The sequence below is a fragment of the Thunnus albacares genome, chromosome 16 (assembly GCF_914725855.1).
Source record: "Thunnus albacares chromosome 16, fThuAlb1.1, whole genome shotgun sequence".
Classification (NCBI taxonomy): Eukaryota; Metazoa; Chordata; class Actinopteri; order Scombriformes; family Scombridae; genus Thunnus; species Thunnus albacares.
The window spans coordinates 29075842-29100651 of record NC_058121.1 but is presented as its reverse complement, the minus strand read 5'-3'; the positions used below and the strand labels follow the sequence as shown (position 1 = coordinate 29100651).

The following is a 24810-nucleotide window of genomic DNA, read 5'->3' as shown; positions in this document are numbered from 1 at the left end:
TGGTTTGGGTTAAAATAAAAAATAAAATAAAAACGGCCGATGTCTCACTAAAAACACCCGGTTTTGTCGGTTGAAACGGGAAGCGGACATTGGTTTCGAGGTGGTCTTGAACCGTGTTCTCTGCTGGTTTCCAACTTGCTGCCATGAAACTTACTAACCATCCACCTGCCCCTCCTCCTCCTAACAGGAAAGATCAACTCATATAGATCTCGTGTGAACTATGTCACTTTAGAAATGTTGAGATGATGCGTATTTTGGAAATGTTAATATGTTACATATTTCACGTGTTGAAATGTTCACATTTAACGTTTCTGTGGTTCGCAGAAATGTAAACTGCTTACGTTTTATTCTGGCGACCAGGCTGAATCATTCCTCCTGTTCATATTGACCATTAGAAGATCCCTTCATAATGACCTTATAATGGAAGTGATGGAGGACAAAATCCACAGTCCTCCTTCTGTGCAAAAATGTATTTCAAAGTTGATCTGAAGCTAATATGAAGCTTCAGCGTCCAAATGAGTCAAATCAAGTAGATATCTTATAACGTTACAGTCTTTTTAGTGCCAAAGTTCCTCTTTTTGTTACTATACTTCCACCTGCAGCTCAACAGGGAAACACTGTCCGAGGAAACACAAAGAGGGAATTTGATGCTAAAAAGACTGTAAATGTGTCAGATATCCACTTGATATGACTAACTCAGACTGCTGAAGCTGAATAGAAGCTTCACACAGACTTTTAAACAACTGTGTGGACACACTGTGGATTTTGTCCTCCATTACTTCCATTGAAAGCACATTTGAAGGATCTTTTAATATCCAGTATGAACAGGAGGAATGATTACAGACACCTGACTGCTGCTTTAACACACTGGAAATATTGTGAACCCGTCCTTCAAGCAGCTGAGCTGTCAGGTGTTTCTGAGCTCCAACAAAGGGTTTGTCAGTGTTCAGGTTGTAACCAGACAGAAGCCTTGAAGAAGCAGGTTTTTATTTAAGCTGTTGTGTCGAACACAAACTTTTCCCACACCGGGAATTGAACCCGGGCCGCCTGGGTGAAAACCAGGAATCCTGACCACTAGACCATGTGGGACACAGAACTTCAGCCATTGTTGTCTTTAAATTACCAAAATTGCGAAATAGTCATTTTGTCTCTTTTTGGGGAACTGGAATCTGAACTCCAGTAACCCGTTTCACCAAATTTACAACATGCAAGCTGCAACTTGTGACATGAGGAGATAATTTCCATTAGCATTAATTTTTTTTACACATTAAACTAATCAAAAGAAACACCATACTTGTGACCCGTGCATGAGCATGCAAGAGGACTGTAGGACTCGCAAATTTATGTGCAATTTGTGAGTGACAATCATTTGTGAAACAGGACACTGACAATGTAATCTGTGTGTAAACAGTGCTCACAAATCACATTTGTGAAACAAACCACAGATCAAACTATTTTCTGTGTGAGAGCAGAAAGTCTTAATCACTGGTTTGGTAACAAAGAGGTTCTGAGTTCAAATTTTGTCCTGATCTGATAGTGAGGATTTTTTTCCTCCTTACAAACAATAAATTACAAAGATTTCTTTCTTTGCTCAGCAGATTTTTGATCTCCAACATTGATCACCAGAGCTGGATTCTGGTAACCAACAACCAGGGTCTTATTATTTGACCAATGATTAACCGAAACAAGCTGATTTCCCACACCGGGAATTGAACCCGGGCCGCCTGGGTGAAAACCAGGAATCCTGACCACTAGACCATGTGGGAGAACAGAAAATGAAGACGTTACTGTTGGTTTGAAATCTAACAAGATATGTTAACTATACATCAACATTAAAATAATAACAGTGTGTTTGAGTCATTTTGTGTCTTTTTTTGTAGTGTGAGAAGTTTTTTCTCTCCAGATTGATGAAGTTGAATCTTTCCTCCTTCGGTCTGATCTTCTTTCTGTCTGGTTGTTTGTGTTCATCAGCGCTGAAGACCAGCAGTGTGGAGAACAGAAAGAAAATCTTCAAACTTAAAAAAAAACCCTCGAGGGAACGAAGAGTCAGTAAGTCCAGGTGAGGTTTTCATGTCTGGCTTCATTATTTACTATTGTTTGTATTTATTATTGTTTACTATTGTACTGGTTTATTAATTATTTACATCTAACAAAGGTATGTGACAAAGAAAAATGTGTAGTTTATGATGAAAGTATGTGATAAAAACCCAGAAACTAACAAACAATTCAGTTTTACTTTGTTGACCAGTGCGACTGAGCTAACTGACGCGCTAACTGACGAGCTAACTGACGCGCTAACTGATAAGCTAACTGGCTCTGTAAAAGCTGTCTGAGAAACTTGAAAGCAAAAACAAACCAGTACGTCATCATTGTATGTGACCAAGCGAAGGAAGATCTTTTTCTTTATTTTATTATTATATTCATCATTTTTCAGACTGTCTCTTTGTCTGTTGCAGCTCCTCATCATCTCTGACAGCAGTAATTCTTGCTCATCTGTTTGACAGATGATTCAGTTCTCGCTGTGTTTCTGCTATAAAGACGTCGTTTTCACTCGTCATGAATTTATTTCCTCCGCTGCAGAAAAACACGTCACATGAGCTTCAGAAACTCCCGCAGGTTAAACTGAGCAAACCAATCATGATTCTAACAGACTCACTATAAACACAAAGGTAGAAACTTGCTAGCCTAGCAACACGAAGGCTACAAACAACCCATATTGCATCACTTTCTGTAGGAGCTGCTCTCCATTCAAAAAGATCTGATCATGTGAAGAATAAAATATCTTCTCATATTCTGGACAATATGGTAATTTACTGGAAAATGACAAAGATGAGAGAAAGAAATATAATGTTTAGTAGCAGAAATATGTTTTTGATTTCTGGTTCCACTGGTGACTCCTCAGGTTTATTAGATTTAACTGCTCCTAACAACCTTCTAACACATCAACTTCTATGTCGACTGAAGACTGAAGAGAAATGAAATAGTTCAGCATCATTAACTTACAGCTGAATTTAACTCATTTAATTATATTTCAGTTTTTTAACCTCTTAGTGAACCAGCAGACAGGTCTTTATATGTACGAACCAAACCAGTTCCTTCAGTTCAGAAAAGCCCCTGATCACATTTCTGTTTGTTTTTACTGTGTTCTTGTCAGTAGTGTGGGGTCAAAGGTTGCTGAGAGCTGGCAGGGGGGGGCTAAGGAGGGTCAAGGCCACCAGGGGAGACAGCAAAACAAGTCTGACAGCAGGAAGACGCAGCGAGGTACGTGTTAGCGGCTGGTGACATCAGAGGGTGAAGTCACTTTTATGATAAGATAACAGTCTTTGGTCTCCTTAATTTAACAATTACAGACCTATATAAACATACCTTATGGATTTTTAATTTCCTATTTAATTTCCTCCTATAATTCATGTGTGTTTAAGTGTATACATTTAAAAGATGGACAAAGGTATCGATGAAGATGCTAAATCTGGTGATTTGGTCGATATTTTCAGAGATACATGAGATAAAGCAGACACTTTCCCTTTTGGAGACACCTACATTTTCACTATTTTCTGTTTTGGGAAGGATCAACCAAATAAACTAATGATCCAGTAAAATAATTTTATACAACCATCCATTTCAAAAACTAAACATACTTACTTAGTCCCTCCACTGGTTAGTTTGTCTGTCTGGAGGATTTACTTCAGTAGAGACCACCACCAGTAACCGTTCTTCACCTTTAGATTTTCCTTTTAAAAGGTTTGCATTTTAATGTTTTATGCTGTTTTTCCTTCTTTATAGTAATGTAAAATCACAGAAGAAGAAAAGTCAAGGAGTATCGAGGCTCTGGTAAAGTCTGCAGGTAAATGCAGGTTTATTGACAGTCAGTCAGTCAGTGTGAGGCTGATCAGCTGCGGCAGGTGGATCCATATCTCTGAATTAAACGGTGTTCCCGCCAGACTTCTGTCTGCAGGCGGAGGTTTCCCTCTCAGATTACATGTAGCAGCAAACGCTAATTGTCAGCTGAATGAGCTGTAATTAGTGGAGACAAACGAGCCGGAGGGAGACAGATGTTTGCAGACGCTGCTGTTTGTTTAATGCTGCGTGTTTGTCCGACAGAAATCAGCTTCATTGTTTCTGCGTCTCACATCGATCCTCCTGAAGAGAAACACTCAGGAGAATAAACCGATGTCTAAACACCACAACACCAAAGACTTAGATTTATACTTTACACTAAAATTATTAACAACATTTCAGAGTTCAGTAAGTTACAGAAACCTGATTTTTCAATATTTCTACAATTCCACAGTCTGATGTGTCGGTGTGTGATGTGTTAGTGATGAACATACAGAGAATCATCAGTGACTCTGCAGCTCCTCTCGGCTTCACAGAGCTTTATAGTGAGTTTCAGCTCATTGTTTATCTGTCCGGCTGCAACTTTTACTGTTCTGGTTCACTCTCAGCGTCTCATAGTGTCATTTTCAGAGAAAAAAGCTGTTAAAAGCCGCTGAACACTACCTGCTCAGCACCAAACAGACACAGTTAGCTGTAGACTAGCTGGTGAACATAGTGGAGCATTTAGCAGCTAAAGAGCCAGATATTTCCCTCAGGAGTTGGTAGAGAGTAAAAACAGAGCTAAAAGAGAGTGAATATTGGACTCACATTCACCAGGTGGACAGAAACACATCTATTATTATATATTACTATATTATTACCAGCATTCACTCTTCATCATAATAACCCACTTTTTACAGAAAACACACAAACCTGCAACTCTGCAGAGATCTAACCGCAGTTAAATACTGGTAGGGACATTTCCCTGCCATCCATACCCAAATCTATGCTTATGGTCCCTGCAGTGCGACACACACACACACACACACACACACACACACACACACACACACACACACATATACACTCTTTAATGAGTCCCTGTTCATGTTTGAGCAAAAAGACAAAAAGCTCTCACTGAGCCTTCTGTGAGATGTTTAATGGGCACAGATGTTCACAGCTTCATCCCCTCAATTAGTGTGTGTGTGTGTGTGTGTGTGTGTGTGTGTGTGTGTGTGTGTGTGTGCGCGTGTGTGTGTGTGTGTGTGTGTGTGTGTGTGTGTGTGTGTGTGTCTCACATTATAAGGACAGAAATCTGAGAACAGAAAAGTCAGTTTCCAACATCCAGACTTAAAGTGACATTTTACTGATATTCTATATTTTTCTTCATGTTTGGAAATGCACATTTCCTCTCATTTGTTTGTTTGTTTGTTTGTTTGTTTGTTTGGTAAAAACTTCAGTGATCAGCTGTTTTATGAAACCATTTTTAAACATGAAACTGTATATTTGTGAGCTGTTTTTAAAGTCTTCAGTAGGAACCAATGGGCTTGGAGTTGAGAATGATTGACATGTAACAGTAACTAAGGGGGCGGGGCTTCATGTATAATCAATGACTTGATTGGCCAATATTCAGGGTTTTACCCAGATTTCTAAGAACGTTCCCAAATTTTAGGTTTTTACCTGAATTGTTGGTATTTCACCAGAATTTCTACACAAATTTTCCCAAATTTGCTAAAATTTTTATGTTTTTACCGATTAATAACTACGTTTTCAGTGTTTTACCTACATTTTTTACCCAAATATTCATGTATATTTCTGACTTGTAAAACATGTAACACTTTCACAACTTTTACAGGCGCCAGGCAAAGCTCAAACCTAAACAAACCCTACTTTGTATGTTGACCTCTTACGTTTCGGGGCTGAGACTCAGCAGGCCGAGTCGTCCGTCTGAACAGAAGATCTGAGCTTCACAGCCGCCAGCGTGTCCTGCCGCAGTTCCCCTGAGCAACACTCAGCTGCTCGGTACCTGAATGTCTCTGTGGATAGTGACCTCTGACCTTTGACCTGCTTACTTTTTGCTTCTTGTTACTTAAAGTCTCATTCAACATCACTGTCAAGGAACAACAAACACACAAACACTTGTTTCTGAGTGGTGCGGACTTTAAAATCTTCCAATATTGTTATTTTTAAAAAAATGCTGCAATTGATTTACTGATATGACCATAAATGGGAAGAGATCTGTGCACCTTTTGCTCACTTCTTCTTTTTTTTCATCACCTTCAGATGAGAAATTTTCCAGATTTACCATTGCTGTTCTTCTGCACCTTGTGACTAAACAATCAATGAGTTCAGCTTTAAGTCTTTACTCTGATTATTGGTGGAATACCACAGAATTATTGTGTAATTGTATAAAAATGTGTATAATTATCGATGGCTTAATAAGATCACAGAGAGAGTAAACATCTACATGTTGTGATGAGAGAAATGTTTCTGTTTGGACTGTACAGTATGTGTCTCTGTGTTTGCGTGTTGAATCAATACACGCTGTCGTCATTTCTTTTAAAAATGTCAATCCCTGTGAACTTGTTGCCTCCACCTCTCTCTCTCTCTCTCTCTCTCTCTCTCTCTCTCTCTCTCTCTCTCTGTCCCGACGCTGCAAACCTGAGGGAGCGAGCGGGCAGCGAGCAACTGAGCGTGACGGGAAAATGAACTGAAGAGAGAGAAGTGGAGGTGTGATCGTGTGCTCTGCATACAGATCGACCGTCTGTAATGAAGCAGACGGAGGGAAAGATGTTCTTGCTGTTGATTGGCCGGCTCCCTGGTGGTGGTAACATCCAGACATTAAAACACCGACACTTTCTGCAGCAACTGCAGCAAAACACGACCATCTTTCAACAACATTTAAAGGTTGTGTTGTTCCAGTGTAGTCGCCCCTCTGAATGCAGACAAGCACACTGTATAAAGAGGTGTATCTGCTCTTATAGCTGATAACTCACTGAGCTGTCAATCAATCAATCAATCAGTTTTCCAGCAGTTCATCACAAGATACTGGACATCTATGTCTGATATAGAAATACTTTGTTTTGAACAAAAAATGATGGTTTTCATACCAAAATACAGTTTAACAGGCTGTTAAAGTATATTCTGTTTTCATATTGTGTCATTATGTGCCTTATAAGATTTTTTTAAATACAGGAAATAGAGACTCAATGTGTTTTATAATTAATTAACCTCTTAAAATCCACCGGGTCACCAGCGACCCTCTTAAGCCAGCTGTAAGCAGTAGCATCACGCAGTAATGAGTCAAAGCAGCTCGCACAATTTGGCCAAATGGAGATAACTGGAGAGGTTCGGGGACACCAGTGACACCACAAACTAAAAACTCCCATAAGGTTAGTCCTAGAGGTCTGGAACTTTATACAGGTTGACAAGATGTAGAAGGTTTATGGTGTTCTGCATAGTTCTGTCATAAAGAATGTCTTAATTATTGTTATTCAAATATGACTCATTATAGACGAGGACCAAAAACACTTTTTTGAGCCTTATTTGAACTGATATAATTTTGTTTGTGTTTTAGCTATATGCTAAACAAACACATTTCCAGAAACTAGAAGATGTCACTTGTCAAATGAAGCCTCATACATCCATCATGGCCTCACAGTTCTTCTGTTATAAGCTTTTCCATTTGGGTATGCCACATAGGCAAAAATTCTATAAAAAGGGTGGATGTTAAGGGGTTTAAAATGTCAAAATGCAAGACTGCAGGTAGACATTTCCTCTGAAGCGTCGTGTGACGTGACGTCGGTTTCTGATGACGGCGGCAGCTGATCAGTTGTCAGTCAGCTTTAACCGCTGTAGAGACTTATGATGGAGTTTGTTCCTGCACACATGTGCACTGTGTTAACACTAATAAAGGTGCACAGTTATCACTGCCAGCAGCTGTTTCCTCTCTGAAACCTGTTACCTGTTGAACAAACACCTGCACAGAATAAAAACCTGCATCTGTATTTAAACTAACTGTGTCCTGCTCAGAAGCACATGAACCATTTCTACTGCAGAATGTATTTATATTATTGATTCATTATTTGCTCCTGTATTTATTGATATTCTGATTGTGAATTCATTATTTAATAACGTAGAATATGATCAGAGTGTCTTTTGAACACTGGAAATTACTTATTAGGCTAAATGTTTCAGGGAAAATTGAAAAACGCGACACTCAGCCCAACATGTGACTGAATAAATGAGGACGAATGATGTAAAATATAAATGTGTTTAAAAGTGTTTCTGACTGACAGACTGACTTTAATTACTTTTAATTTTATCTATAATAAAAGTTAACATGGGAAATAACAGATCATGAAAAGAAAAATCTTTCTAATAAATGAAGAAAGTTGTTTATGTTTTTTTTTTGTTCAGACCAACAATTAACAGATTTTAACTTGATGGTGAATCAGAAAAGAAATAAAATATAAAACTGTGGAGTGATACAGATACAGATACAGTCTAATATGTAATCTGCCTCCATTCAGTGTAGTTGTGAAGAATCAGATCAGTAAGATCAGCTGTAGTATCCAATCAATAACTGATATCCAATAAGTGGTGTGTTGGCCAGTAAAAGACTATCCTCGCTCCTCAAAGCAGAAATAAACACTTTGACGGCCTTCATGATGACCGAAATGACTTCCGCTTCAAGCGAGGATGGAGGAAAGGTCAAATAATGGACTTGGGACGTACCTTGTAACTTTAATGTTGGTATGTTTAATACCATATGTGGAAGGTGTTCAGGGAAATGTAGGAAAACACTACATGAAGCAGGCTGAAGGAAAGTAGAATAAAACAAAGTGAAGATGACAGAATAATGAGATCCAACAGAAAAAGAAAATCTTTTTAGCGATGAGACATTTTTTACAGCGTTCTCTTCATTGATTATAAACGAGCATCTGCACGTCTCAGCTCCCGCTTCCTGTTTCCTCTGCAGACTCCTCAGACTGACAGTTATGAATAATAACTACGGGACACCAGAGGTAACAGAAACAATAAAAAATTCATACAACTGAAACGCTTGTATCGATCTCTTCCAGGCGAGTGTTTTCTTTGATCGTTCAGCGGTGAAGCAAACAGGAATAACGAACGAACGGCAGTCTCTGTGTTGTGCTGACTCGGCCCTTTCTCAGGATAATCTGTTGTGTTGTGAGTTGAATCTGAGCCGTTTGTGCTAAAAGGACGGCATTTAGTCCAAGGTGAGAAGGATCAATAACCACAGTCTGAGCAGTGATGGGAAACTGATGAGAGCTCATCTCTGACCTTTAACTGGTAATGAGATGCAGATATCTGCAGAAGAAACTCACTTCAGTAAGTAGGTCTCCAGGTAAAAACAGAAAGAATGACTCCTGTAACTGAGAAAGTGCTTGTTGTGTCATTTTTTGTTGTTCTTTTGTTGTAAATACAACACATCCTCATATTGAAACAACCACATAGGTTGATTGTACCTGCACTCCACAGCGTTTTCGTAAAAAATAATGATGTTGATGTGACGACACTGGTTGAGGTCCAGTAAGGTTTAGGCACAAAAACCACTTGGTTGGCGTTGAGGAAATATCATGGTTTGGATTAAAATGATCACTTGAAACATGGTGTGGGTTAAAGTTGCAACATCCTTAAAGTTATGCAACCTTCATCGTCATGGCAACAGTAAAGATCAGGACAATTGTAGTTATGTTTTTTTAAAAAACTGTCCTGAAGTTGCGGTTGGAAATGCGAAGCGAACAGTCTCCACCTATTATGGAAATTTATCACCTCATATAGGCGCAGTGCACATAATTACTACAGCCACTAGATGGCGTCTGTCACTCAAGCGTAACCAGGTTACGCACGTAAACAGGTCGTTCTTGCCGGCTGAATTTCTTGTGAGGATGTGAGGGTGAGGGAGAGGGTGTGTAAATCCTGCAATCATTCTATTCTTTTTATGAGGTAACTTAACTTTTTTGTGGACAAATCAGAAACAAGTTATTTTTCATTTTTCTTTTTTTTCTTTTTAGCACTTTGTCTCACATGTCTGGACGGAGTCTTTAAAGAAATAAGAGTCTGCATCTCTACTGTAGAATCAAGAAAAATTCACCTTGATTTTATAAAATTATTGAAACAGGTTGATTTTTATTGGAAACAAGCTAAAATAAAGATTTTTTCACATTTTAAGAAAAACTTTAAGGTCTGAATATTAGACAAAAATGACCTGATAATAATCAAAATTATTATTATTATTATTATTATGAAACATGCTGTAAATAATATCTTTTATTCACTCTGACAGATGGTTTGGCAGCACATCAGTCATTTTTTTACTACAAATTCAGAATTTTCTGTTTATTTTCTGAAACTGCTGATTCTTGATGCAGTTTCCTTCTTTTTTCGTCTTACTTTTATCTCTGAGATATTCTTTTTACTGTTGGGCTCTTCTCTGCAGGATGAGAGGACTTCCTGTTGGCGTTGAAAATCCCATTTTGGGGGGACGCTTTCAGTCTGACTGTGATGGAGAAGCAAAGCAGCTGTCAGCAGATTGGCAGGCGGGTGTTTTTGAATGAGAGCCAGTCGGGATGAAGGACTTATTTCTGTCACAGAGGATGATCCCACACAGCGAGGCTGAAGCTCTGAACCCTCAGCCTGACTCGTCCTCACTCAGCTGGGTTTTTGATCCGCGCTCTCAGGAGGATTCACACCGACACGGTTTTACCAAATTTCTCCAGCGAGAGTCGTTGCAAATGTGATTCAGGAGTCCCCGGGGAAATAAGCATGTAAGGTGCTGCTGCTGTTTGCCCGTCAGGCAAAGTAATATCCTCAGCCTGTTAGACGGAGCAATAATCTGCACAGGAGGGACGTCTGCACCCTCGGGACCATGAGCGACGCCCAGGGAGAGTCTGCCGGGGTTTATGAGGCCATTGTCACATTCAGTGTCAATGTCCTCATCACACAGATGGTGAAAAACAGAGAGAGAGCTTCCCTGCGGTAGAGACTGAGCTGAGGAGGAAACATAAACAGTCCTGGGCTCGCACCTAACATGTCTAAGAGCAGGAAATCACCCCTAAGTGGCCAAAAATTCTCAGACCATGTCCACATTGGTCTGAGAATGTCTTTCTCTCCGTTTTGGCCTCCGTCCAGACTAAAACAGTGTTTTTCTCCCCCCAAAACAGAGCTTTTCCAAAACATCTCGCCTCACCGGCTTGGCGTTGCGGTGTGTAAGAGGAAAATGGAGCTTTGTAGAAACGCTGTCATACTGCTGACAGCAAAAACATTTTATCAGCTTTTTAAACATGCTGAAGGAAATCTTTCCAATCTGTGCTGATCTTTCGGAGCTGCATTCAGGCAGATATTCTGTGAGCAGAAGGCTTGATGAAAATAAGACTGTTGAAAGATTGTTTTGACAAAATAAAAAATAAAAACAAATAATATTTGAGACTGGCCTGGTGCACGATGCAGAGGAGGACACATATTGTCCCTGCAAACACTGACATCCTCACATTACACTTTATTATAACTGGGAACATGCAGCTTTGTGACTATGATGATTCTGTTACAGACTTCAGCAGTCGTAAATCAAACTTTGATCACACTTAATACTTGTCATAAAAATAACGTGGAGCAGGAGGAAGCTCCTCAGTGAGAGCGACTCAGACTGATACAAACACATTCATGTTCTGCTGCTACTGTCTTATCTCTTATTGTTATTTACTTATTTCAAATAATTGTGTGAACGTAGGTGTGACTTTGTTTTATTTCTATCTACATACCTGCAGAAATATGTGTGTTTTATTATTAGTAGTATTCATGCAGTTTACAGTGAGAGGGAAATATCCCGTTACGCTAACCAACGTTGTTCGGTCATTATTAGTTTAGTCATTTGAGGTATATTGTGTGTTTTTTATGTAAAATGTAAAGTTTATTGTAGCATTTCCATCTGTAGTGTCTGAACAGAATAAAAAAAAGCAAAAGATCAAAGTCAGTTGTGTTGAATGAAAACCTTGAAAACAGAAACAGTAAATATTCAGTCTGAAGATAAATATCACGATTTCTGAAAAACACACACAGACACATAGATGGACACAGTAGATCCTTCTCAGCTGAACTCACATTAGGTTCCTCCTCCTCCCCCTGCAGAGAGAAATCTAGTATCAGATCATATGAGAGCTCTTTTATGTAAGGCCTCCTCTGTACATGAACTTCCTCTCTGCAGGGAGCCACACTGTGTCTCTGCTGCCCCCTGCTGTTATAAAACATGACATTACAGCTTCATGTTTAACACACACACACACACACACACACACACACACACACACTGGCAGGTAGTGGCTGTGGTGAGGTTACAGGGAACAGCATGATGGATATGATCTCATTAGAGGAGGGAAGCCGAGCTTTAATTTCCTCTCTGTGCTTCATCTTTATTAACGTCAGCGGCCGTTGGATGATCCTCAAACACTGAAACCAAAAGAGGGAAATCAGATCTGATCACACTTTAACAGTCGGGTTTAACAGGACACATCAAACCTGCAGGTCTGCACATCACTGTTTAACATGTAAATCAGTGTTTCTGCAGGGAGACTGTCTTGTTTACATGTCTCATTCTGATTTTATGGTTTCCTACATAATGATTTGAAAATGAATATTTTCTAAACAAAAAATCACTTTTTTATGTTTCATTAAGAATAAGGGGAAAAAAAGATCCAAGAGGTGTACGGAGTTGCTTTTTATGATCCTGTGTGGCTCATCAATAATACTGATAAATGTAATGATAACATTATTGTTTTTATTTTTTGTGCTAACGTAACCAAAAAAAAAATTGCCAATGTTACTTTTTTTAATGTTACTTTTTAGGTTTTATACTAACATTTGTTATTTTTCATGCCAACATTACTTTTAAATTTCTTAGCATGTTAGCGTTATCACTGCTACTAGCTGCTTTCTCCTGCTGGAACATGTGTTACATGTTAGCATGTTAGCCAGCCTGAACTGACAGATGTGTATCAAAGGTTTTGTGTGCTGAAAACAAAATGTTTTGGAAATGCAAGGATGAGTGTCGCATACAAATTTACCTCTAAACAGTATTTTTGGCTGTTGGTTTCTAGCAAGTTGTTTTATTTCTAAATACTGAAAGAATAAAAGAACAAACTGCAGATATTCTTATTTCAATTATTATTTTTACATCTCATATAGTTGCACCTTAAGTTTATTTTCAGTATTTTGGATTTGGGTCAAGCAGTCTCACACGCTCAGTGGAGGTCGGCCCACACAGGGTGGCTAATTGCCATAATTTCAGTCGGTCAACAGTAACGTCTGAGCGGCTGACACAAACGTCCGCCTCACCGCTGAGGCTGCCCAGGCGGGGTCAAAGGTCAGGTCCAAGCTCAGCGCTGTGAGTGAGGGGGGGGCGTCAGCAGGTCAACACATGCACACATGAACAGACTCTTTATTCAGGATGTCGTCACTGCAGCAACAACACGTCTGCATGCTGAGAGACAAAAACTGAGACAAATGGATTTGCACGTCAAGCAGGAGGACTCTCTTCTCCTTGAATTAATAATATCTCAGGGAAACTTTCCCAACAGGACAAGTGTGAACGTGTGTTGTATCTTTAAAAAGTCTTCTTACAATAAGTCTTCTTATAATAACAAGTTGTCTTATGATTGGGTCAATGCTATAATTTTTCTAAAAGACATCGTTGCATGTGAAGAGTTTCTCAGAGTCTATGTTTCTGTCTGGCGATAGAGATGAAATACAGTCACCGGCCAGCGGGGGAGGCGGGTGACAAAGCTGCCTGAGGTTGATTAAAGTTGACCTTGAGTGTGAGGAAGAGAGTGAAGAGTGAGGAGGAAAACACAGACAGACGGATGAGAACTAATGACGGCAGAGGAGACTAAAGGAAATCAATGAGCAGCAGATCGATGGCGATCTGATTTTTTTATCACTAATTTCCAAAGGTGGAGACGTCATTGATCGCTCCTCTGGATCGGTTATTTCAGGTCATTAATTGAGAAGAAATGTTCAGCTGACTGATGGAGCCCATAACCTTGAATCTAAATAAATGAGTGAGGAGAAGAAACACAGAGGCTTCTGGGTAAAAGACGATCAGTGCCACAGGAAGTGATTAACTTAGAGTCACATCCTGCAGTTAAACTATCAAAAACTAGAATATCTGCATTTCCTGAAGAAAATATGTGTAATCCCGACAGTAAAACATTTTTAAAAACTCATTAAGTTTTACAGTATACCAGCCCAAAAATTCTGTGCTGATAGTTCTTTGTTAACATAGTCATTTAGAGTTATATGTGTAGCATAGCGCCACCTACAGGTGAAAAACATTTCTCTGAACTGTTGGCTTTATATACCGCTCAAGATGGATGGCAATTTTATCACGAGATATGGCAGCCCTTTATCAATGTTTATATAAGATGTAACAGCCTCAGATCATTTTCATCTTTTCTCAGTTAATTGACCTTTGTTGTGATTTTATTTATATACGGTATGATGCTATTTTTTTCAGTGATTTTGTGTTTATCTCCATAAATTCATTTATTCTCATTTATTCTTATATGTCACAATTTGCTGTTTTTCTTTGTTTTGCATCATATTAAACTGAATATTTTGGAGGTTTTGGTCGCACAAAACAAGACATTTGAAGACGTTACTCTGGACTTTGGGATGGAAATTTTTTGCCATTCTTTCATTTTCTAGATTAAACAATGAACTGGGGAAATAACCAACAGTTTAGTTGATAAAAAAAATATTAGCTTCAGCCTTACTTCATGATTTTATTGTCACATTACAGAATAAATTACCATCAAATCCTGTTTTCAGACTCATATGTTCCTACACTGGTCAGAAACATCATTTAAACCAGAAGAAACATTAAATCCTCTGTGAGTTTGTAGTTCTGTGATGCAGGCCGAGCTCTCAGGTGTGTATCAGAGTTTGGACACTGGTCTCTGCTGATTGGCCGTTGCCTTGGAGACGGGCGTGGGTCGACCCCAGAGCCGGAGCCGACTGACTCCTCCGTCCGGAGCGATGACGAGGCGGATGTGACTGATGGGTTGACTCAGTGTCAGCTCCTCCACACTGTAGAGATGCCTGTGATGAGGACGAAGCTGCAGCAGAAACACAAACCCTCAGCATCCGATTTAAAAAGGAAATATTCTAATAACAGATAAATTAATTACGTAGCACAATGTCAAGAGGAGTATGTGGCACAGCAAACTAGCGAAGATGTAAACAAAATTGTGTTCCTACACATGCTTAGTAGTGTCTGCCTTACACAGAACTACTCTCTGGAGACTGAAAACGTGATCACGGTTATTAGTCTTTGGAGATGTTTCTAAACAAACTAATGTGACCAAACTCTTCATGATGAAGGAACATGTGACTCAGTGCAGCCGTGTGACTCACTGACATGTTTTTAATGGTTTTTGGAGAACAATCATTGTTGGTTTGGACCCAAACATGAGATTTGTTGACGGGCTGTGAATAATCACCAGAATTATCCTTTAAACATAAAACAGTTTTACCTGTTTTTCATTCCTTCATCATCAAGAAAAATAAAGTATTAACTAACGTCACAGACAAAATGTCTTCTTCATTGTTTTCAAACTTCCAGCTGACTGAATGCCCACAAAGAAGGCAAAATATATGAAATGATGTTAAATCAAGAGCTTGAATTACTTCTTTTTTTCTCAATAACACCTCCACACATATTTATTAGGTGGTCGTTTTTAGTAATGTAGTAACCAATGGAAAATATATTACAATTATTATATTCATTTTAATAAAAACCTACTTGATGTTGAAGGAAACTACAGTCATATTTCAGGGATAATTGTTTCTTAGTCTCACTTCTTATATTGAAAAGAAACTCCATAAGATTTATTTCATTTTCGCTGTGAGTCCTGAGGGTTTTGTTGCTGCTCTCTGGGAAGAAACAGAAGATGCTTTTGGCTTTGGGAGTTTCTGTTGGCTGGCGGCCATCTTGGCAGACGACAGAGCTTTTTACAAACTTGGGTAAGATACAACTCAGTTACACGCCGACTCACAGCTCGCCATCTGCCAACACTTCCTCTGATTTATTCATCACACGCAGCTCTATATTTATGCAAAGTGACACTTTATGATTTATCCCCATCTGTCAAGAAGAGAAACATCTGAATATTGAATTAATTACACTATTTATTGTGTTTTATTTAAAACATAAAGACTGAGAAGATATTAATTGAACTTTATATTAAATATTTGTAAATCCAGACATCGCAAAGACTCAATATTATTCATTTTATACGTATGAACATTTTTCTTTTGATTTTAAACAAAACATGAGTCACTAATTTCCAAATATGATGAACAAAATCATCATACATCAAACAGACCCAATCCACAAATTTCACTCATGAAAGACGAGTACAGAAAAGTTAAAAAAAATTACAAGGAAGCAAATGAAAATGAACCTACTTTCTGTGGTGGAAGGAGGACCTTCCATTTCCTAGAATTCCACTTGGTCCTGATGCACTGAGCTTCCTCCTCAGGGGTCAAAGTGCACGCCTCGATCCTGCAGGAGTCCGGGAAGTTACCTTGGTGGAAAAACACTGTTACAGTTTTGTTCTGCTCTCAAATGGAAATATGAGATATTTTCTCAAGAGCAGCTGAGACGTCTGTTCACCTTTGAAGTGGTTGGTGTCGACCTCGATGCTGCTGATGACTCCACAGTGACCAAGACGAAACACCGCCCACTCCCATCCGGGCACCTGCAGGATCCCCCGCTGGTCCACCTGCAGGGAGAAGAAACGAAAGAGGACACACATTCAGACTGCACTTTTATTTATGTTCACGTGAACAGTGGGGACATTTCAGAAAAGTGAGAATATATTTGGAAAGCGTTGACGTTTTTGAGAAGTCAGGAAATTTTGGATAGTGGGGATGTTTTAGAAAAATTAAGCCATTTTTTGAAAGTGTTACATTTTGGATAGTTTATGAAGACATTTTGGAGAGTTGGAACGTCTTTTGGGAAAGTGAGGGCATCTCGGGACAGTGAGGACGTTTTTGGAAATTCAGGACATTTCGGAAGGTGAAGACATGTTTTGGAGCTGAGAAGAGTTATTGAAGACTGAGCAGGGTTTTAGAAAGAGGAAAACATTTAGAAAGTGGGAACATTTTTGGAAAGCGTACGAAGAGGGCATTTTTGGAAAGGGTGAACATTTGTTGTTTGTTTTTATTTTGTTTGTTGGTTTTGTTTGTTTGTTGTCCTCACTTATTGAAAGGTCTGTTTGAGGATTTAGACTTTGTCTTATTGTTACAGTTAGAATTAGGTTAAGTTAGGTTCAGGTGTCTTTAAACCTTCAGTTTTTTTGGTCTGTCCAGTCTGCGCGCTGTTTCCCACCCGTCACCCATGTTGGCAGCCTGACCGAGACCTGTGAACACAACAGAGCAGAAGACAATACCATCTACCAAGATAATAAATGACAAAGTATAATTTATTAATACAGTGATTGTTTGTACTAATCATTTGAAATCATTCTGAGCATTTTCTACCAATCATGTTGCGTGGATGTCCAAAGTGGGCGTCGCTGTAGCCGAGACAGACTCCCCCATTGGTCAGAGCCACCAGGTCGATGTCCTGGTTGATGGAAACAGACGACCAGTCTCTCTGCCCGATGCCGAACACTCGCAGTCTGGCTATTCCCCCATCTGTAGACACACACATGTACTGTATGCACTATATGAGCATATTTATCTGACTGTGTGTGTGTGTGTGTGTTTACCTGGGTACATGTTGAGGCGCAGGTGTGTGACTCTGCGGTTGAAGTTGACCTGGAAGTAGTTGTGGCAGGAATCTGAATATCCAGGCTGCAGCTCCGACATACACACCAGCTCCGGCCACGCCTCTGAACCCAGCTGCCAATCAAAACACGTCACTCACCAGCTGTCAATCAAACCACCCATCACACACCAGCTGTCAATCAAACAGGTCACGCATTACACAAGATGACCATCTGTAACAGTATTACTATTGCTGACCAGCAGACTGTCAGTGTTACCATGGTGACAAACTCACTGTTACGTTACCATGGTGTCCATCTGATTGTCAGTGGTACCTTGTTGACCAACCTACTGCCGGTGTCCCCATGTTAACCAACTGATTGTCATGTTACCATGGTGACCAGCTGGTTGTCAGCAGTACGATAGCGCCTTGCTGACCTCCTACTGTGGCCTTGGTGACCACATGAATGTCAGTGTTACCTTGGCGACGGCAGCCAGCTGACTGTCGGAGGCGGCCATGCCAGTTCGGTCTCCTTCCAGAGTGAAGGCAGGTGGATGGTCTGTTGGACGACAGTTACATCATCAAATATGACGAGTAAATCAGTTTCATTCCACATGTGCATCACAATGTTCACAGTTCTTTAGTTGAAATATTTTTTGTTTTGATATTGCGTATGCCAAATTTAAGATGTTTCCAGTATTGTCTAGAATTGTTTTGCCAACATTTTTTGTGATTTACACAAGAAATAAATTCTGTTTTTTGTGTCATACACTGTGTATTGCTTATATTCTGAAGATATTCTGAAATGCCAGGCAAAGTCAATAACACATTAAATACATGTTCAAATATTAATTTAGTTCATTTTCAGTAAAAATCAACAGAATAGATTTAAATACATTCACAAATAAATGTCAGGCTTCAGAGATGTGAGCTCATGTAGAATGAACTGAGCCTAAGTATGATAGTCCTGGATAAAGGCGAGAGTAGGAGATAATAAATATGAGACAGAGCTGTTTGTACCCAGACAACCAGCCTGGATGGAGACATAAGGCGAGTGGTTTCCGGTGAAGAAGGACGTATTGACATCGAAGCCATAGATCAGCCCAGGTACTCCCAACTGGATGATGCACCAGTCATGACCTTAAAGAAAATGTTAGACAGTAAAACAGAATTAATGTTCTGAGATTAGTGTCTGAGTTTTGGTGTTGGGGTGACCCCTTTGTTTACATTTGGATTACAGATTTTATTATTAAAGGGCCTGAGATTCTTAATGAACCCTTAAATTGGAAAGTAAGGCTTGATTGATAAATTGGCTGATTAGCTTATCACAGAGGTATCTGTGTATATGTTGTCTGAAGTTACAGGAAATGTCAAAGATATGTTTGAAACAGTAGAGAGGGCAGACATTTTTATACTGTAAAATGTCTCATTTACAACATCACAATTCTTTACTAAACAAATTCATCCTTATCAAAAGTATGAATGTGTTCATGTAAAAAAAAAAAAAAAATTGATATATTGTACTCTGATTTTGAAAACTCTCAAATATCATAATATATATCTTTAAAATCCTGTATTGGTCACTAAGAAAGTAAACCGTTAAAAGTAAAGATAGCAATCGTAAAAAACAGTATGAAATAAATGTATTCTCCTCTTCCATTATTTAACTATTTTTAAGGAAGTCTGGAATTATTAAAGTGAGATTAATGTAAAAAAAAAAAAAAAAGAAATAATATATCAGTCAAAAATCCAGTTGTTGTTGAGTCACAGCTGTCTGGGTTGAGAAAAGGTGTCTCTGCTGCTCAGTATTCTGGTTTAATGGGGTTCCTGAAACTAACCAGGTATTCTCTTTCTTCTGGTCTCCCATCCGTCCATCCACTTTCCAAACTCAGTGAAGGCAGAAGCGATAAACTGCGGTGGCTCTCTCTGCACAAACATACAGTCATTACATGTTGAAGACATCTCAGAAATACTGAAATATATATATTTCCTCCTGTTTGTTTGATTCAAAACTACCAGCTGTTCTAGGAAATTACTGAGTATTTAATTACTGAGTAACATGAAACTATATATGTTTGAGGTGATTTTAATGGGCTTGGAGCTGATAAACAGACAGAGTAGGGAAGGAGGAAAGTGTTGATAGATGGACTAACACATTGTTGGTTTGGGTTGTCTACACATGAGTTTTTGTTTTATAGAAAAAAAAGATATATATACATATATATATATATATATATATATATATATATATATATATATATATATATATTTATAGAGAGAGAGAGAGAGAGAGAGAGAGAGAGAGAGAGAGAGAGAGAATAAAACCAGACTTATACTTTAAAATCCACTCCCAACTATACTTTATGTACAGCAGTTGTTGAAATTAGAAGGGATAGAACTAATTTATATAAAATGTCCCAAAACAACAAATGCTCCCAGTGTCCCAGTCAGCCCAGATGATAAGTCTTTGGTTTTGGGTTTTGTCGGGTGATTGGAACCCAGTAAACCTGCTTGCTGGTCTACTTCACGAAACTATATGTTTGTGAGCTGTTTTTAAAGATGTACGTCTTCAGAGTGGGGAAAGAGGACAGTGTGGAGAGACGACAACAACTAACATGTTGGTGGTTTTGTATTGACGATAACATAAATATTGAGTAAAATCAGACTTATCCTTTAAAGTGAAATAACTATGTAAATGAACAGAACACAGCCTTATTTTCCCCTGACAGTAACAGGAACGGTAACAGTGGTTATAATAACGTGTGCTGCTGAAGTCAAACATGACTGTGGGTTGACCTGAAGCTGATGTGATGGATCAGAGTTGTACCTTCAGCAGGTTGGCAGCAGGAGCGAACCATTCATCTGATGCAAAAATGACCTGAAAAAACAGCAGGAGAACACAAATACAAGACAAACCAACAAGGGTTTGTTTATTATGAACTGAAAACATGGACAAGACAGCATCTCCATTTAAAGTTTAAGCTGCACTAATGGGTATTTTAGAGTAATAGTTTGACATTTTGGGAAACACTCATTCTCTTTCTAGCTGAGAGTCAGATGTTCAGATTGATTCCTCTTTCATGTCTGTACGCTAAGTATGAAATTACAGCCAGCAAGATAAGACAACCTCACACACCCTAACCCTAACCCTAAAACCACAACTTGTTATTACACTTTGGGTTTTTGATTAAGTGTAAAAACAACATGTTGTGGTTTTAGGGTGGTTGTGTGCAGGATTGTTTCCTGGAGTCTTACTGTGAGGTTGCCATATCTTGATCAAACAAGCGAGATATAACATGTTAATCAGTGAGCTTTAGAGGTGCTGCTTGGTGTATTTTGTTACCTCTAAACATAGCCAGGCTAACTCTGTGCAAGAAAGCGAACATTTTCCAAAAATGATGAACTATTGTTGAATAATTCCTTTAATATTAACAATGGATCAAATGATTATTTGTAATGTGAAAGGCTTGCTTGTAGTGATGAACCCACAGAGAAGAATGACTCAGCTCTGCAGCTCTGCTGAGCTTTTCAGCCTCTTTTAGCTCCTAGTTTTAGTTTTGTAGCACATTTCCTGTCTGGTTCAATCTCAGTGTTTCCAGCAGCAGAAGCAGCATCTGTTCTTTTCCACCCTTCACACTTTTAGCTTTGATCCTCAAGGAGGCATTATTAGTGAGTACGAGCCACCAAAAATGTGCATAGCACTTCTTTCTTGCCAAAAGCAATTAGGATGCTGAATGCATAACTGTCTTGAATTTCACAAAAATCAAACTTTTCTCATGTTTTGTTTTATTTTGACTATATTTTTGTATTTTAAATCGTGTTGTTTGTGGATACTGTGTCCCTGCCACTTGTTGTTATAAGGTTATGTGGTGCAGCTAAAGATCATTTTACACAACTTTGGAGCTGAGGAGTTTGTGGAGTCCAAACCAGAGCTAAAAGCAGTGTGAATACTGGACTTACATTCATCAAGTGGACACAAACACAACTCTGCTGGGATGATCATGTTGCTCTGTGTCTGCTGGTTGTGGAAGTAGGAAGCTGATTGCTGACATGTTAGCCACAACTACTTCATAAACTGATAATATGTCAGATGTTGTCTGTTAATGCAGGTTGGCATCGACTTAGTTGAGCATATAGTTGAATTCTCAGATCATAACTTATCACCGCTAATTGTCAGCCTGAAAACCTCTCAATGACTCACCTTCCCACCGACCGCCTCACAGGCCAAATCATTAAACTGCAGGAAGTTCGGCTCTGCTGCCGTCTTCACTGCAGTTCTCCTCTCCGCCATGTTGTCTTTCAGTTGATTTTTTTACAGAAATTTCTTCTGAAATTTGAACATAAATGTTGCAGCAGCTGCTCGTCCTGCTGAAGCCTGAAAACTGTTTTGTCAGCTTCTGTCCTGCAGGACAAAGTTCATCGGCTGCTCAGTCACAGACAACAGGTTGTTTATTTAAACAGAGTGGAGGTTACTGACTCCATGCACTCGTATATGAAGCTCACACTGCTGTTAATACACAACAAACACTGTTTCATTATGTAAAGGTTTTAAAAAAAGGCTGACAATGTTCTTAAAGACAAGCCAGCAAAATAAATAAGCACAATAGTTCATAGTATTATTCTTTTAATTTCTTTGCAATATATGTGTTTAGACAGATTGATATTATTAATGTTGTTCTATTTTTTATGTTTTTACACAGGACTATGTAATTTTGTTGTTGTAATGGCACCATAACTATATTATTTACTGTATGTACTGTAAGTGCAAACATTAGTTTTATGTATTTTATTCTAAAATGGACCCCAGGAAGAGTAGCTGTTGCCGAGGCAGCAACTAATGGTTATCCAAATAAAGATTATTCATATCGTGATGACCCCATTTCCACTCACAGCCACAGTAAAAGTTATAATTCATTTACCACACTGTTTATAGCCTTTATCAATTTTATTGGCCAAGAAAGCAAACATACAGTTTTTATGTACAGGCATGTATGAACACACAAGCTATAAACAGGACATAAACAAAAACAAGACAACACACATACAATATAAATATATACAAGTACCAATAAGTCCAAATTAAAGGACAAAATATATAATTTCTCTTTTTTTCTGAGTCTCTGAACTCCAGAACAACACATAAAGTTTTTTGATCTGACTATTTTTGTATTTATTTAGTACTTAAAGTCAAGTTCTACGTAATTACATGCAATCTTTGCCTTATGACTAATGAAACAATAAAAAAGTAATGATAATAACACTGAGCAAGCAAATATCAGAAACACAAGGAGACACATAGTAACTGCCCAATTAAAAAACCCAAAGATCTTTCAGTCCTTCACTCAGTTCTCAAAGAGTTCAAAACAAATCCTCTCTTTAACCAAAAAAGGATGAGGTCAAACATCATATACAGCTGGACCAAGTATGAAATGCTAGAGGGTGTTTAATTTGTACATTGCCTGGTTACCATCAGACATCACAGCATTTTTAAGATATTTGTTTTTATGTAAGTTTGAGCTCATTTATTTGCATAGCACTTGTCATACAGTAGTTGTAACTCAAGGTGCTGTACATATAAGAAGAACATTAAAAATACTTTAAATACATGGCACCAGATTTTGGGTGTCAGCTATATGGTGCTGTTGTAAGAAGGGTTGAGTTAAGATTTAGGCTTTTTTATATGTTGTATTTGTTATTTCACTTCCCCACAACCTGAAAAATACTTTTAATGCAACAACTGTCAAGTTAATCATTAATGCTGTTAAGTGTGAATGACCCCAATACAGTGTGTTTCATGTGTGTTAAGTTTGCATTTATAAATGTATTTGTTATATTGCTTTTATTTCCACAGATCCTCTCTTCTCAAATATGTGTTATTTGGATAAACTGGCCACATATTGGGAATGTAAATGGTTACTTTCTTGCCTAATAAAATATTAAAATTTAATAAAGTTACATATTAACAGCGAAAATTACAATAGCTTAATCTCCACCATTGCTGTTGCTTGGTGCAAAATGTATTCAATGTATTGACCAATGGTATAGCTTCATCACTCGGTCGGTCATTAGCCCCTTTTATATAAAACAATATCCTGCAATATTGACGTAAAGATGAAAAATCATTATTAGGCTTTGCTTTTTTACACTGAACCAGCAGCATAATGCCACCCCCATGTGTGATTTTAGACAGCATGCTGGTATTCTGGAATCAGAGGCATGACGTGTAACACAACACCATGCATGCAATGTGACTACATCCACTGCCAGCTTAATGGCAGAACAACAATGGAAAAAAATTCCAGAAAAGGAAAGAGGATATTGTTCCTATAGATGCCACAGGCCAGGTTTTTGAGCTGGTAGAGACTAATGAGTTACAAGTAAACAAAATCATCAGCTCCTTAAAAAGCTCCAAAAGTAGAGATGCTTTCCATTTTGACACCAAGTTTGTCAAATCACACAAAGATATTTTAACTCTCCTATTGCTCATTTAATTAACTTGTCTATTAAACACAGCTCCTTTCCTGATGACTGGAAATGTGTCATTGTCATGCCTATATTTAAATCTGGAGACCTCCTTCAAGCCAGTAACTACAGACCAATAAGTATACTGCCAGTACTCTCAAAGGTCGCTGAGAAAGTTGTTATTAAACAACTGACAACATTTCTTAATACAAACAATTTTGGTCTACATTGTATGCAATTTGGCTTTAGAGCAAATCATTCGACTGGGTCCATGCATGAAGTATAATTAATTTGCAGTTGTTCATGTTGTATAATGAAAAACCCCATTTTTTGGGCTCTTTCCAGATTTCATTGTCTAAAGAAGAGCATTACAATTCAGCGTGTTAAAGTGTCCACTTGTCCCATTATCCAACTTGTTCAAAGAAAATTGAAACAGGATATCGAGAGTTGGAAACAGACAGCTCGCCTTCAAAGTAAAAGTTGCGCGTTTTGGAGCGTGTTGACTGCAGCTCAATTTAAGGAGAGCTACACTAAATAAATAAATAAACAGATAGCCTAACTAATAAACAATTATTCACAACTTCTTGTACACACTTTGGAGATAAAACTATGTAAAAAAAAAAAAAAAATCATCATTCAGACAGTGACACATTTAAGTTGTTTTGAATGAATGAAAGTGCTGACTTGTAGTTTATTTTTTGTGCTTACATCCATATTTGGTGAACAGTGAAGCAACTATA

At 38.4% G+C, this 24810-nt stretch overlaps 1 protein-coding gene and 2 non-coding genes across 3 annotated transcripts; all 3 read right to left on the bottom strand.

Moving 5' to 3' along the window:
- Positions 1–1017: 1017 nt before the first annotated feature.
- On the bottom strand, positions 1018–1089 carry trnae-uuc. Its single transcript has one exon. It is a non-coding gene; the product is annotated as a tRNA-Glu (tRNA).
- A 605-nt stretch (positions 1090–1694) lies between these two features.
- On the bottom strand, positions 1695–1766 carry trnae-uuc. The gene has a single exon. It is a non-coding gene; the product is annotated as a tRNA-Glu (tRNA).
- A 12839-nt stretch (positions 1767–14605) lies between these two features.
- On the bottom strand, positions 14606–21999 carry allc (allantoicase). Its single transcript, XM_044376409.1, has 11 exons — positions 21810–21999; positions 20436–20486; positions 19447–19534; positions 18629–18748; positions 18088–18167; positions 17610–17742; positions 17380–17535; positions 17185–17258; positions 16511–16619; positions 16303–16421; positions 14606–14951 (listed from the first exon to the last, which is right to left on the bottom strand). The coding sequence occupies exons 1-11, from the start codon at positions 21897–21899 to the stop codon at positions 14772–14774; spliced, it is 1200 nt and encodes a 399-aa protein (XP_044232344.1). The 5' UTR covers positions 21900–21999; the 3' UTR covers positions 14606–14771.
- Between the last annotated feature and the right edge of the window lie 2811 nt (positions 22000–24810).